Genomic DNA, 15,481 nt, shown 5'->3' with positions numbered 1-15,481 from the left:
CTGTGGGGTAAATAATATTAACATTAAATTGTAGATACTGAATTGTTGACCGTGGAACATAGCATATCTCATAGCAGAAGTTTAAATTGTAAATACATTTTTTAAAAAAGTAAAGTTATTTGTAGTGCTGGTGACGTTAAAAAAAAAAAAAAAAGTAACCGTATGACTTCCTGATTAGCCCATTCTGCCTGTCCGTTGGCCTGGGTGTGAGAACCGGACGTGAGGTTAACGGTGACTCCCATTTTCTCCATAAAACTGGCCCATATTCGAGATGTGAATTGCGGCCCCCTGTCACTCACAATCTCATGATATAGATATAGATATAGATATAGATATAGATAAGATATAGAGATACCCATGACAGAGGTGAACACATTTTTATAATTACACCCAGACGTAGCATATATAGGCAAAAAAGAAGCAGCCCTAGAAATCTTGTATAGAAGTGGACCATTAATATTTACAAACTTATAACAGTCAGCTAAGAACCCTCCTTAATTACAAAATGTTCCATTCTTTCTAGAAAAATATCATGATATACTATTAAAAGCCATACAGAGATGAATCAACATAAGACTAGTAGTGGGTCATTTACATCTTTAACCAGTGCTTTTTCAGTCCTGTGCTGAGATCCAAACCCTGACTGAAAGATTTCAACAAAGCTGGATACAGTAGCCAACATGATTGTGCATTTCATGCAATGATGAGGTGCATACTGTCTATTATGACTGAATGAAATGAGGTACTGATCAGAGATCATTTTAGACCTTGCTAGTGTGAGCATGTTTTCTATATTTATACCAAAGATCATTATTAAATCAATGGCATGCCCACCAAAAAGAGTGAGTCCCGTTATGATATGATTGACTGAAACTAATACAGACACAAACACTGTTCTTGTAGATTATCAAAATTAATATTGCAGTCTCCAACAATTACAACTTTTTCTACTGAAACAGTTAGACTTGTGAGGAAGTCTGCAGTTTCTCAAGGACTGGCCTGTAAATACTAATGAATGAAAACGATTGAGCGGATTCCTTTTTTTGTGGTGAGGCCCATGTTATTAATAAAATGTATATCAAATGAATAAAATTATATTTGGATATATGTCTAGAGTATCATTTTTCTTTTTCGTTTACTTTTTTTTTTCTTTTTTTCTTTTTTTTTCACAAAAATTGTGATGCATCCTGAAACTCCTCAGCTATGTAGCTAGATGAGGATGATGCATATACATAGCTGTATTCAGGAGGATAGCTTAATTTAAAGCTACATACTTGTTTGGTCACATCCAAGTTTATGGTAAATACAGTAAACCAGGTATAGTTTCATTTACATTAAGTGCTTTAGTTGTAAGGCATCCTGACTTCAGACTTCAGAGTTAAGGTTGCATTATTATTATATAATATTTTTCTTACAACACAACCCCAGTTAAGAAATATTACATGAGCAAGCATGCTGTTGTACTGACTATCAATGTGGCCTTAGGAGTAAGTGATCACCACTTTGCTGGTATTCAGATAGTCAGATAATGCAAGTATGATACTGCTTTCATAAAACAGTTCTATAAACAACAAATGAATATTGAGTAACTGACAATTCAGACATAATATTCAGATTAAATATTTTTTACATTTTTGTGCCGTCAACAAAAATAGTTCCTAAAGAAGCCAGAGCTGGATAGGCTGATGATTAACTTAGATAACCTTGAACATTGTTCTCTTGCTCTGAACGTTCTTTGCTCAGACTTGGGATTTGCTATGCTTGTGACTGAACATTCTTTCACTTTCAATTTACATGTAAGGAGATTAAAAACAAAAACAATTCCATGGGATGGGCCCGCCTTTTTCACAAGTCAGAGAATGAAAGAAATGCCACAATAGGTGGAGACTCCAAGAACCAATGATATAAAACTGAAAACTCTGAATACTGAAAGATGTACTAAAAGTGGACCTGACCATAAGGCGGTGAGTACATATGATATACAGATTTGCTACCAAGAACAATTATATATTCATTTTATCTGATGTTTACAGGAAGACATCTATATTTATTTCTGATTACACTTACTTTATCAGTTTTCTTGCTTGTTTGAAAATTATATATGTATGAGTATATATGTATAAATGTATATGTAGCTTTAATGCTAAGACTTTGAATCCAACTATTACATTATTTTTCTGTTGAATTAAAATTAAATTAAAATATAATAAAAAAAGACACTAGATATGTAACGCAATGTAGTTATATTGTATATCACAGCATTATCTCTCAGTCTTATGTTGAATTGTGAGCATATTACCTTTTACCTTCACTGTTCACTTATCAAATTGTGATGTTAATAAGTGCACTACTCTTCTTTTTCTTCTTTTTGTCTTTTATAATTCATAATTTCCATTTCATTTGAATTATTTTCAACAGGATTCATTTAATTGTATAAAATGGGATCGTCCGAATCAAAAGTACCTCACACCATGCCCCCAAGAACAGTACATGCACAGACGCCCAATCCTCCAAAACAAGAAAATGAATCTTCAAAACGCCAACCAGGTAAGAGAACAAAGTTCGTGCAAAAATAACTTTTAGTAAGTCATATAGTTTTTGTGTAATTGTTCATCAATGTTTAGTATCTTGGAACAAGTAACTAGTAATATGTACAGGGACTGGGTGGTCTCAGCCCATTTTTCTTGCATGAGATTGGTTTAGTCCAACGCCACTGACTAACAGGTTGTGGTTGATGTAATCACAATGTGTCATGTTGAAATTTTTGTTTTGGGAGTGGCATTTTGCAAGTTACCAAATTGGCTGACATTATAGTATTATATTATTATAGATGAATTCATGTGTTCACATTGATAGTTTAGCAGTAGAAACCCACAGTTACAGTAAAAACTAACTAAATAAATATATTTTAAAAAGGCAAGGATGTCAGATGTAATAAGTAAATCTAAAGGCATACATGAGAAAATAAAAACAGACAGAGAGAATAAAAGCTGGGTATCATTACTGACTGCACAGCCACTTTTATTTGTACTTCATATAATCACTGTGTGTGTGGTTGAATTTACTCAGAAACATACAGGTGAACTACACTCACCATCCACTTTATTAGGAACACCTGTACAGCTGCTCATTTATGCAGCTATCCAGTCAATTAATAATGTGGCAGCAGCACAATGTATAAAATCATGCAGATACAGGTCAAGAGCTTCATGGTCATTCCACCTTAAGTGGTCCAATGCATTTTTATCAACAGTTTTTAATTTTCCTATTCTTTTTATTACCTCTATATATTGTCATGGTGAGAGCTATGGTGTTGTTCTTCTTCTGAGGCGAACTGGAGAGAGCATCAGGCTTAGTGTTCTTTGAACCAGGATGGTAGGTGATGGTGAAATTAAACTGCCAGAAGAACAGGGCCCAGTGTTCCTGGGGAGAGTTGAGGCGCTTTGTCGGTCTAGATGTAGGCCACTTTTTTATGGTCAGTCCAGATGATAAAGGGCTATTCAGCCCTCTCAAATCAGTGCCTCCATTCTTCCAGGGCTAATTTCACAGCTAGCAACTCATGATTCCACACATCGCAGTTGTGTTCCGCAGGGCAGAGGAGACAAGAAAAGAAAGAGCATGGGTGAAGGTTCTGGTAGGGAGCAGAACTCTGGGAGAGCACTGCACCCACACCCAAATCAGAGGTGTCCACATCCACCTCTATGGTGAATTGCCATGAAGGATCAGGTTGGATAAGCTTAGAGAAAGCAGCTTCTGCCTCAGGGGTACACACGAAAGGGTTGAACATGGTCTTACATTTGTCCCCACTCTCTGATCCTGATGAGATGGTATGCATTCCGCAAGTCCAATTTGGTGAACACGGTGGCACTGTTCAGGAGCTGGAAGGCTGAACTGAGGAGAGGTAGGGGGTATTTATTCCAAATGGTGATGTTATTCGGACCCCGGTAATCAATACAAAAATGGAGCTTTTTGTCTTTCTTGGCCACGAAGAAGAAGCCGGTACACAAGGGGGAGGAGGAAGGTCAGATGATGCCAGCAGTGAGGGAGTCATTAATATATTTTTCTATGGTCTCTCTCTCAGGTTGGTTATACAGGTTATACAGCTGGCCAGACAGTATAGTTGCCCCAGGGAGAAGGTTGATGGTGCAATCATTAAGGTGGTAGCCCTGTCCTTTTTGAAGGACCCTGTCCCAGGTCGTGGTACTCAGGTGGCAATGGCTAAGAGGTCTGGAGGGCTTTGGGGTTGGGAAGGTCAACACTACCTAGACACTATCTGACAATATCTGGGAGTTTCTTTAACCATGAGTGGCCCAACACAAGCGGAGCACACGGCAAGGAAAGAAAATTGGGCTGGACCTGATTGTGGTGGTTTCCTGAGAGAACCAGGAGCAATTGGCTAGTGTGATGAGTGACCTGGGCCAATAATCTCCCATCCAAGGCATATACAGTCACGGTGGGGTTCAGAAGTTCAAAGGGGAGGCCAGAATGAGAAGCTAGCTCCAGATCCAGCAAGTTGTCCTCAGTGCCTGCGGCGATCAGCATGAGCAGGGGAATGTAGAGCTGGTTGTAGCTGGTTGTAGCTGGTTGGAAGCAGGACATGGCGACAGAAGAAGCAGATGTTTGGCTCGCCAGTATTCCCGTTTCTACCCTGCCCCCCCCCACTTTTCCACTCAATAATTGAGTGCTGAATCGGCAAGCCACGGGGAAGGCACGGCTGGTGTAGCAAGAAGAGAACCGGAAGTGAACACGAGAAGAGCCACAGTGAGCAACAACATAACACAATGTGAAAAACACTGACAACAACATGGAAAGAAAACACGAGTAAAGCCAGAAGTGTACTGCACTGGAAGCTGGAACAATCTTGTGGCAAATGGCTGAAGAACCAGGGTTTATAAACGCTGCTGATGAGGTGAGTTGATGAGGAACAGGTGTGTATAATAAATCCATCAGGGAGCAAAGTGGAAACCTACACACACACACACACACACACAGACACACACACACACGAGAGGGAGAGGAAACATTGGAAATACAAGGAAGGGGAAAAACAGGGAAGCACTGTGAAATAAATGGGAGCTGCGGCCTGGACCATGACAGCTGTATAACCAAAATTTGTTGTGTGCCATGACACAAAGATGACATAGTTAACCCATGTTAAAAAAAAAAAAACTGGTGATTTTGCAATGCCAATACATAGACATCATAACTTTTTAAAAATTTGAAAAATTAAAAACGGTTGAACAACCAACATTAATTGTTTGACCACTTGAGATGGAATGAACCTTCAGTTAATGTTCACATCAAAGATCAGAATGAAGAAAAATGTCTGTGGGTGGAAATGCCTTGTTGATAAGGAGGTCTTGTGTTGTGTGTGAAAATCCCAGAAGATCAGAAGTTTCTGAAATACTCAAACCAGCCCATCTGGCACCAGCAACGATCCAATGGTTAAAGTCACAGAGATCACACTTTTCCTCCATTCTGATATTTGATGTGACTGTGGCGGCATGAGGGTACAAGCAATAAGGACCAAAAAAAGCAGAAATTTCAGTAACAAAAGTTTGACTATATTAATAAAATAAAAAAAGGAACACCACACCTCAATGCATCGACAACTCCACCCCGGGGGCCTGCTACCAGGGAATCACCGTTAATCTAAGAGCCAAAGAGCTCACAGGTTCGTTACAGCTGGGGTAAGGTGTGAGACACGAGAAGAATACAAAACAATATATTTAATGAACCAGCTAAAACCATCAGCATGACCAGTTCTCTCTACACAACACAAAAAAAACAATGAAAACAAACAAACAAAAAAAACTACAATCAACTTACACACATACCACACAAGAACTGGGTTAGCACTCACGATTACCCATGACAAGGATTACAGTAATCTCCTAATCAAAAGGACACAGCAGCCACAAGTGAACATAGAACCAACACACAGCACCCCAGGATCAAACAACGCAGTCACTGAGGAATACCACCACCAAAGGAAAGGAGAAGCACAGGGCTCCTTGACTTGACCTGTAGCTGCATGACTTTATGCACTGTGCTGCTGCCACATGATTGGTTGATTGGATAACTGCATAAATGAGCAGGTATATAGGTGTTAATGTTAAAGTGGATGTGGAGTGTATATTGCCTTCATAAATTAATGCATGTTTTGGATGAACTGTCTTTCAGAATTTGAACGTCCATGGAGGATGATGCCTTGGGGGTAGGTTCATTAACTTTTATGTAAGAAAAGCTTATTATCTTGAGTGCTGAACAAACATACCATCAGCAATGTTAGCTTCCTCAACTCCTGTGTAACATATTAGACTCCGAGAGAGATGTAGGCACCTTATCAAAACCTACACAAAACAAATCAGACTCCAGATGAAAATCAGCAACCAGGCTTTAGTCAGAGCATGGGAAATCACAGTGTAAACGGGACAGAAGGTAATCCCAAGAACAAACTAAGAAAACACAGAAAAGTTCAAACAGACAAAAATGATGAGAATGACAAGGCTTGGAACTTTCACAACTTACATTATTATGAAAACTCATCTGCACTTTCAAAATGTCATGCTTTATTTCATTTACATATTTCTTTTTTTTTTTTGCTAGACGAAAGGATGAAATTGAGCAGAAACTGAGGAACTTTAATGTCAAGAGACTAAAAGTGCCGTATGTCAGAATTCTGGTTGTTGGTGAAGTCGGAGCTGGAAAGTCCAGTTTCATAAACTCAGTTAATAATGCTTTCCAAGGAAGAATCACCTGTGAGGCTCTGGTTGCTACAGGATCTGAAAGAAGCTTCACAAAAACCGTAAAAATTTAATAATTTTTAGTATATCATTTACAACTACATGGTATACCAGGGATCATCAACAGCAAAAACAGACACAATAGGGAATACTGGAACAGATTTTGCTACATAACACATTTAAATCTGTCTTACAGTACACAACCCATTACATTGAAGGAGAGGATGGTACTCCTTTGCCTTTTGTCTTCAATGATATCATGGGCCTTGAAGATGAAGATGGTGTCCAAACACAGGACCTTGTCACAGCTGTACAGGGGTTTATTAAGGAAGGGTACAAAGTGAGAATAAGATTCTATAATCACAATTAACCCAATAAACAATCACTTCTCACATTGTTAGCCTAGACTCTATGATTATGCAGTACATTTTAAAAGCTGTCAGAAAATGTCAAAAATTAACATGCAAGTTAATAGACCTAATTATTCTTTCTTCCAAATATGTGTTTAGTTTAATCCTTTGTCAGCAGTGTGTAAAAATGACCATGGCTACAGAAGCAACCCAACACTTGAAGAACAAACCTTCTGCCTGGTCAACATTATAGCAGCAGACAAAATATCACTGATGAAGGATGAAGTCATTGATAAGCTGAAATTCATCCGCCAGGAGGCTTCAAAACTGAGTAAGGCTGGTCATTATAGACTATAGTCTTCCCTGTTAAAAGAAAATCTTATAGTGGAAAAACAAATATTCTACATAGAACAAGTAAATCCTAATGCTATTTAAAATGACGCTTGCATAGAATGTTGTTCATATTGAACAGGTTGTTAATAAATTATTTATCATATTATCCAGTGATGCCACAAGTAATTGTCATGACACGACCAGATTTAGCATGCCCACACATTAACAAAGACCTAAGGAAGATCTACACCAGCAAGAAAATAAAAGACAAGGTAATTATTTGTTTATAAACATCAAACTGTTAGACAGTCACACTAGAGTACACACTTGGAAGCCGTGCAGATGGCATTGGAGTGCAATTGACGTGGGCAGTTTTGTTGCTGTGTCTTGGGACTGTAGTTGAGGTGATGGGTTTGGAACTGCAATTGCCACAAGCAGATTATAGAAGGGAATTATTTATGATCGTACTATCCGGTGTCACCCACCCAGATGAGGAGTTTTTCCTTGCCACTGTCACTCTTGCTCATTAGGGATAAATTTATCAATTTAAAATTTAGATCTGAAATTTATATATTTCTCTAAAGCTCCTTTGGGACAATGTCCATTGTCAAAATGGAATTGAATTGAATTGAATTGAACTGAACTGAACTAGACTGTCTGGCACAGGGGCAGTGGTGGCTCAGTGGTTAAAGGCTCTGGGTTACTGATCAGAAGGTCAGGAGTTCAAGCTACCACTGTTGGGCCCTTGAGTGAGGCCCTTAACGCTCAGTTGTATAAATGAGATAAATGTAAGTCGCTCTGGATAAGCACATCTGCCAAATGCCATAAATGTAATGTGATAATTAGCAAGTATGTGGAATTATTTTGTTTTAGCACAAATTTAACCAGTTAATATCTGGAATTTTAGTGACTATAAAATAAATCGTCATTTACAGAAAACAATATATATTGTGAAAAAGTAAAAAACTGATTGAAACAATCAGGGAAGGCTCCAGCTGGCTTTTTCATTTTTCATCAGTTGCTGTATGTTTGTATTTTCCAGATGCAAGAGTGTAGTAATCGGCTGGGTATTCCCATGAATTACATCTTCCCTGTGAAGAACTACCATGAGGAGATTGACACAGAAGATGACATGGATGTTCTGATTCTCAAGGCACTTGATCAGATTGTGCACATCGCCGCTGATGCAATGAAGAAAAAATGCTTTAATTCTGGTGGCAATCATGAGTAAAAACTTCTAGATCCCTGATCAGTGTCATTATTGCAACACATTTTTAAATGGGTGTAATATATTCAATCTTCATGGAGTACTTTACATTGCGTTACATTAGTTCCAGTATAATTAATTAGCCAAAGATGTAAACTTTTTTTCAACACTTTAAATTTAATTATGAGGAAATCACATTGCGATCACATAAGACAATTACAAGGATGTCTTTGGCATTAGTTAGTCTCAGTCATGTGTGGTCACTGCTGCACAAACAGAAAATAATAATGGCAATAAAAAGGGAGCTATAAAATGGCTATAAAAAGGGAATTCTGAATTAGTTAGAATTCAGAATTCAAAAATGATCAAAATAACAGTTCCTATAGTTGCTAATGTAAAATGATATGTATGTGTTTCCTGTAACCTGGACACATTTGATTTGTATGTATCTAAAGTTTCTGTGAATTTGTGAGATGGATCACTTATCCTAATAGTTTCTAAGATTTATCCTATCTTATTTTTATTTTGTGTTTGACCTATAGATTGTTTTTTAGCCATTAGCCTAGCCCTTTCAAAATGTTAGCCAAGTTTTTTGGGTTTGAATTCTTTTGGGTTTGCAGTTTGCTTTTTGCCTTGCTTTTTGACTGTCACCATTAATTACACTAATAAACAGATTTTCACAAGTATCCTGTCTTCTTTTGTGAAATGTTACAAAAAAAATGTAGTTAAAGAGTTGACTTCCAAACCTTATTCCAAACCATGCCAACTAAATATAATAAATGACCTCCTAAATCATGACAGTCACTCTTTTCCCTTTAATTTGTCACTCATATGAAAATGAGTGTTATTTATAAAGGTGTTATTCCACCTTGCCCCAGCAGATGAAACATGGACTAGTAACTAAATGTGCTGGGTATTTTTATTATATCTGTGTTGAGTGTAAAGAATAATACAGGACTCAATGTGCTGCTCCAGTTTGTGCTGTAGCAACTCGCATGCATTGGTAACAATAACCTCTTCACTCAGACAGCTAAATGGGAGCTATAGCTCATTATTATGCCTATACAGAGTGATGCTTTCGACTTGCAAGAGTACTGTAGGAACTCATACACTAGCATGAGCCACAGGACACATCCAAACTATGAAATTTCCTGGAAAACACCTGATTTGTTCACTATTACCAGCCAAGACACAAGAATAATCAATATCAGAGATGAGGAAAAACAAACAAGAATTGAAACCAGGGAATCTATGCAGGAGCACTAAACAAGGAACTAGGAATGTCAGGGAAAATGAGGCTCAGACTTAGCAGAACATATCACAATAAAAGTTTGTGCTGAAACTAGAATATATGGCCATGCCACAGCCAGGTTCCCACAGATCTGCACGCAAGTACTACCCCACTCCTACAATCTTGGAACAGCCACTAAGGGCCCAAGCTCCACCTCCTCAGCAAGAGCCATATATATTCCACATTGTGCTACAAAGGCTGGAATATCCCATGGCATCTACCTGTGTGGACAGGGAGAGAGAGTGACAACTGTAAGGAGGGGAAGGAGAGATTGTGGATGGAGCAGGCTGGTTTAGAGACTGGGCCCATGGAATAGGTTTAGATGGGAGAACTCCACATTTCTAATGAACAGGAATGGGAGGATAATGGTGGGGAGAGAGAGAAAAAAAGTGGGAGAAAGGGAGAAAGATAAGAGGGGCTGCCCGCCTCCAAATATGCTGGGGTCACAGGGTCCCCTGGTCATTGGTCAGTGGCCACTCAGCTGTTCCTACCAACAATCTTGCAAAAGATCTCCACCTGGTTCACAGTGTTGTATCCCTTGATTAGTACCTACCTGCCGCAGGCATCTCAGAGCTGCTGGGTGAAGCTGTCTTTGCTGAGGGTCAACCTAAAATAGGTCTGAATACCACCCTTCACTGCTATTAAGTGCAGTGGGGCAGTGGTGGCTTGGCGATTAAGGCTCTGGGTTACTGATTGGAAGGTTGGGGGTTCAAGCCCCAGCACTTCCAAGCTGTCACTGTTGGGCCCTTGAGCAAGGCCCTTAACCCTCTCTGCTCCAGGGGCGCCATATCATGGCTGATCCTGCGCTCTGACCCTAACATGATAAGATAAGATAAGATAAGCTATAACTTTATTAATCCCCCGTAGGGGAAATTTAGTTCAACATAGCAGCACAAAGGAATATAAAAGAACAGAACAGATGCTGTATTGTAGAAGTATTCACACACTATTTACGCTATACAATCAATAATAATTATTTACAACTAGATAATGTCTCAGATATAATCAGGCTTAAATCTGTCAGTTTGGTGCTTTGGTGTTGTGGAGCCTGATGGCTGATGGCACAAATGAGCCTCCAAAGCGCATTGAGGCTCGGGACTGGATGAGTCTGTGGCTGAAGGATCTCCTGAGCTGCCTCAGCTCAGCATAGAGAGGATGTGAGGGATTGTCCATGATGGTTTTCAGCTTCCTTCTCATCCTCCTCTCAGTCACCACCTCCACACCGTCCAGTTCCATCCCCACCACCGAGCTGGCCTTCTTCACCAGCTTGCCCAGTTAGTTTGGCGCCACAAGTCCCGATGCCACCTCCGCAGCACACACTGACAAAGAAGATGACACTGGACACCACAGATGGGTAGAACATCCGTAGCAGCCTGGTGCACACATTGAAGGACCTGAGCCTCCTCAGGAAGAACAGCCTGCTCTGTCCTTTCCTGTAGAGGGCCCCTGTGTTGTCTGTCCAGTCCAGTTTATTGTTGAGTTGCACCCCCAGGAACTTATAGGTGTCCACCATCTCTACCCCTTCACCCCTTATTACAACAGGGGTGTGGGGCCTCTTACTGTGTCTGAAGTCCACCACCAGCTCCTTGGTTTTGACTGTGTTGAGCTGGAGGTGGTTGCTGCCACACCATCCGATGAAGCTCTCAATCAAGTCTCTGTACTCCTCCTCTCTGTCGTCTGTGATACAGAAGTCATCTGAGAACTTCTGGAGGTGGCTTGTTCCAGAGTCAAAGCAAAAAGCAAAAATCAGTAGTGTAAAGTGTGAAGAGAAATGGTGACAGTACAGTTCCCTGGGGTGTGCCAGTGTTGCTCACCACGACGTCTGACTGGCATCCATGTAGCCTGACATACTGCGGCCTGTCAGTGAGGTAGTCAGTGATCCAGGCCACCAGGTCCTGATCCACCTGCATCACGGAGAGCTTCTCAGCCAGCCTGAGAGGCTGAACAGTGTCAAAAGCACTGGAGAAATCGAAGAACATGATCCTCACAGTGCTGTGTGGCTTCTCCAGGTGGGTGTAGGCTTTGTGAAGCAGGTAGATGATGGCGTCATCCACGCTGATGTCAGGGGCCTAAGGTCTCTCGAAAGTCTTCATTACATGAGACATTAGTGCCTCAGGCCTGAAGTTGGAGAAGTCGCTGGAACGTCCCTTTTTGGGGACTGGGACAATGCAGGAAGTCTTCCAGATCTTCGGCACCTTCTTCAACCTCAGCGAGAGGTCAAAAAGACGCCAGAACACTCCTGCCAGCTGCTCTGAACACACCTTGAGGACCCTCGGGTGGATGTCGTCGGGTCCTCTGGCCTTGTTGATCCAGGTTTTGGGGAGCTGCCATCTCACCTGGCTGGTTGTGAAGACCAGGGTGGAGGATAGGGGGGACTGGAGTGGCAAGAGAATGGAGAGTGGAGTGAAGGGGAGGAGGGATTGGAGGAGCAGTGGAATGGAGGGGAGAGAAGGGAGGGGGGTGGGTGACGGGAGGGGTGTGGAGGGAGGAGCCTGAGTTGGAGGTGAGTGGGTGGGGGGGATAACCTTGGTAGAGCTACTTGAGGAAGTGGAGAGGAAGAGGGGTCCAGTCAGCGTTGTTGAGTCAAACCTATTAAAAAACTGGTTTAACTCGTTGACTCGGTCCTTTGTCCCCTCTACTGCTCTTGATGGTCTATTCATGCCTGTAATGGTTCTCACCCCACCCCCCCCACACCTCTCTGCTGTTGTTCAGCTGCAGCTTCCCTTCGATCCAGTTCTTATACGAGTCCTTAGCCCTCCTCAGCTCTCTCTTCAGCTCCTTCTGGATCGTTTCTTGGCCTCTTCGTTGTCCCCTGTCATGAAAGCAATCTTTTTCTTGTTCAACAGAGATTTGATGTCTCTGCTGATCCAGGGTTTATTGTTGAGGAAGCAGCATATCCTTTTGGTGGGGATGATACTGTCCTCACAGAACCTGATGTAGTCAGTGACACATTGGGCCAGACCCTCAATGTCGTCACTGTAATCCTGTTGGAACATTTCCCAGTCCGTTGTCCTGTAGCACTCCATCAGGGCCTCCTTGCCCCCACGGCCACTGCTGCACAGCCCTGATGGTGACAGACTGTCTCCTAACAGCAGTCTTGTACGTTGGAGTCAGCAGTACCAGACAGTGGTCAGATTTGCCAAAAGGGGGCAGAGCGGTGGCGCTGTATGCCTCCTTAACATTGGCATACAGCAGGTCCAGGGTCTTATCTCCTCTGGTGTTACAGGTAACGTACTGTTTGAAGTTGGTCAGTATCCTTGAGATTTTGACGTGGTTAAATTCTCCGTTAATGATGAGGAAAGCGTTCAAATACCGTGTCTGCAGGTCTGCTACAGTGAAGTGGATGACGTCACAAGCGTGCGCCGCCACTGCCGATGGCAGAATGTAAACAGTGATGGCAATGGCAACTGAGAACTCTCGAGGCAGGTAATATGGTCTCAGTCCAACGGCCAGCACCTCAACATCTTGCGTGCAGATTTCTGCCTTCGTGGTTATATGTCCTGGGTTACACCATTTGGAGTTAACAAAGACAGCAACTTCTTACCGCTCTGTTTCTTCCTGTCTGCTCAAACTAGCGAGAAGCCAGCTAGTTCCACTGAGCAGTCTGGTGTTTTCCCATTCAACCAAGTTTCAGTCAGACATAGCATGCTGCAATCCCGATACTCGCGCTGCCCGCTGACCAGGGCTGAGAGTTCATCCATCTTGTTCGTCAATGAGCAGACGTTCCCCATGATGACCGAGGGAAGACAGGGCTTGTATCTCCACCAACTCCCCATCTTCTTGTTCCTCACCATCACACGAGCACAACATCCTCACCTTCTAATCCTTAACTTCACTGGGATCTCTTTCGGACATGCAACAGGTCAATCCCAGAACTGCAAGAGCTCCTCACGTGAGTAGACTCTGGTGTTTTGTTGTCTGGTGGTCGCAGTGTTTATTGTGTAATGTTATCCTGGTTCAGGTAAAGTTAACCTTCGTCAGTAAATTAGCCTTCACAAGAATAATATTTACAAAAGAAAAAGCTAAAATGTGCCAATAAATAAAGTATAAGTTAGTGCGTGAGTAAAAAAGACAAATAAAAGTATATAAAATATAAAAAATTTTAATAACTAGGAAAGGGGAGAGGTAGCTGATGTGTTGTGCTGCCACTCTCTGCGGCGCCGGAAGTGAATGCTGGGGAATGTGAAGAAAAGAATTTCACTGTGCTGTGACCAATAAAGACTTATTATATTATTATTACTGATCCTCCATAATAATACTGGCTTGATCAGTTATCTGGCACACCGTTACATACAACGCCACTAATAACAGATTTTCCATTTTGCAATTGTTCCTTTCACCATAAGTCTTTAAATGGTTGGCTGTCTAAGTAGAGTTCTGATACTTTGATATGATTCATTAGAGTTGTAGTGTACTCTTGAACTTCTCCAAGAAGACTGGATACTCTGAACTAGAGCTCTGCACGGGACTGATTTCTTAATCCCGCTCCCGCTGAATTTCTGACCATTACCGCCCATTCCCGCAACGTGTGTGTTCCACTACCGCCTGCACCGGCAATGTTTGTATCCACTCCCGCACACACCCGCAAACATTCTGTCACAGCTTGTAGATATTGTGAAAATTTTACACAAACGTTAGGGCTATGCTAAACGTTCAGAATAACAGACATAAAACATTGCATTTAATTAAACTGACCATAACTAAAAAGCACAAGTAAAGCACCACACAGGACAAACTCATTGGGCCAATTTTTTATTAGTCTTATAAAACTCTATCAACATTTAAAACGTCACAACTAACGGAGCCCAAAAATTTATTTAAACGTATGCATAACAACACCCACACCTAACAATAGCCTAATAGTTAAACTCTGTTAACCCAACAAGGCACAATATTTAATTCAATTACTTATAAAATAGCCTAAATAAATATGAAACAAATTAAATATAAAACAAATTAAATAAAAAGTTAAATAAATAGGAAATAAAAATCTCAAAAATATCAGGTGTTTATGTAGCTAATTAACATATAACAAAAATAAAATAAATAATACTATAATACATTAAATATAGGCTACTTAATGAATGAATTAAATTATGATTCCCTTGGCCTAACCTACTCCAGATTGCTATTGAGGAAGAGAACGTTACTGTTCGACTGCGGTCCCAGGCTTGTGCGTCTCTCTTCCAACATCCACACACTAAATTCCCTCTCTGGCGGCACACTAGATGCAGGGATACTCAAAATAAAACGCGCAGAAGAGAGCTCTCTGTTGAACTTCCACCATTCAAGCGCACTGTTGGGATCTGGGTTGTCCGTGAGTCAGGTGCTGAGATATTCAGCTATTTCAGCATTGACAGGCTTTGGCGCTGAAACGAAGGATGCACCCTGGAGAACGGAGCAGGTGGGACACCTCAACCCAGAGGTGACAGATTTGTGTCTGTTGTAAACAAATACTTTTGCACATTTATCGCAACTTACAAAGTTAAATTCTTTTTCATTTCTTTCAGTAACAACTGAAATTTTTTCTAAATGTCAGACTTGAATTGCTTTG

The 15,481-nt window shown here is 41.0% G+C and overlaps 3 protein-coding genes and 1 long non-coding RNA gene across 4 annotated transcripts in view; 2 read left to right on the top strand and 2 right to left on the bottom strand.

Annotated features, from left to right (window-relative positions):
* The window catches only part of LOC108258363 (interferon-induced protein 44), a 108,628-nt gene that overhangs the window by 19,606 nt on the left and 73,541 nt on the right, over positions 1-15,481 (bottom strand). The gene's annotated exons all lie outside the window — the stretch shown is intronic.
* The window catches only part of LOC128629199 (interferon-induced protein 44-like), a 98,516-nt gene that overhangs the window by 15,492 nt on the left and 67,543 nt on the right, over positions 1-15,481 (top strand). The gene's annotated exons all lie outside the window — the stretch shown is intronic.
* LOC128629215 (uncharacterized) overlaps positions 1-15,481 on the bottom strand; it is a 65,921-nt gene that overhangs the window by 5,271 nt on the left and 45,169 nt on the right. The gene's annotated exons all lie outside the window — the stretch shown is intronic.
* LOC108258366 (interferon-induced protein 44) lies at positions 1,819-9,322 on the top strand. The gene is made up of 8 exons (XM_017456980.3): positions 1,819-1,964; positions 2,419-2,547; positions 6,184-6,217; positions 6,610-6,808; positions 6,943-7,086; positions 7,256-7,427; positions 7,601-7,701; positions 8,472-9,322. The coding sequence occupies exons 2-8, from the start codon at positions 2,439-2,441 to the stop codon at positions 8,658-8,660; spliced, it is 948 nt and encodes a 315-aa protein (XP_017312469.1). The 5' UTR covers positions 1,819-1,964; positions 2,419-2,438; the 3' UTR covers positions 8,661-9,322.

This window comes from Ictalurus punctatus, chromosome 26, assembly GCF_001660625.3.
Source record: "Ictalurus punctatus breed USDA103 chromosome 26, Coco_2.0, whole genome shotgun sequence".
In the NCBI taxonomy this organism is placed as follows: domain Eukaryota; kingdom Metazoa; phylum Chordata; class Actinopteri; order Siluriformes; family Ictaluridae; genus Ictalurus; species Ictalurus punctatus.
The sequence above is the reverse complement of the archived record's forward strand: the minus strand, read 5'-3'. Positions and strand labels throughout refer to the sequence as shown.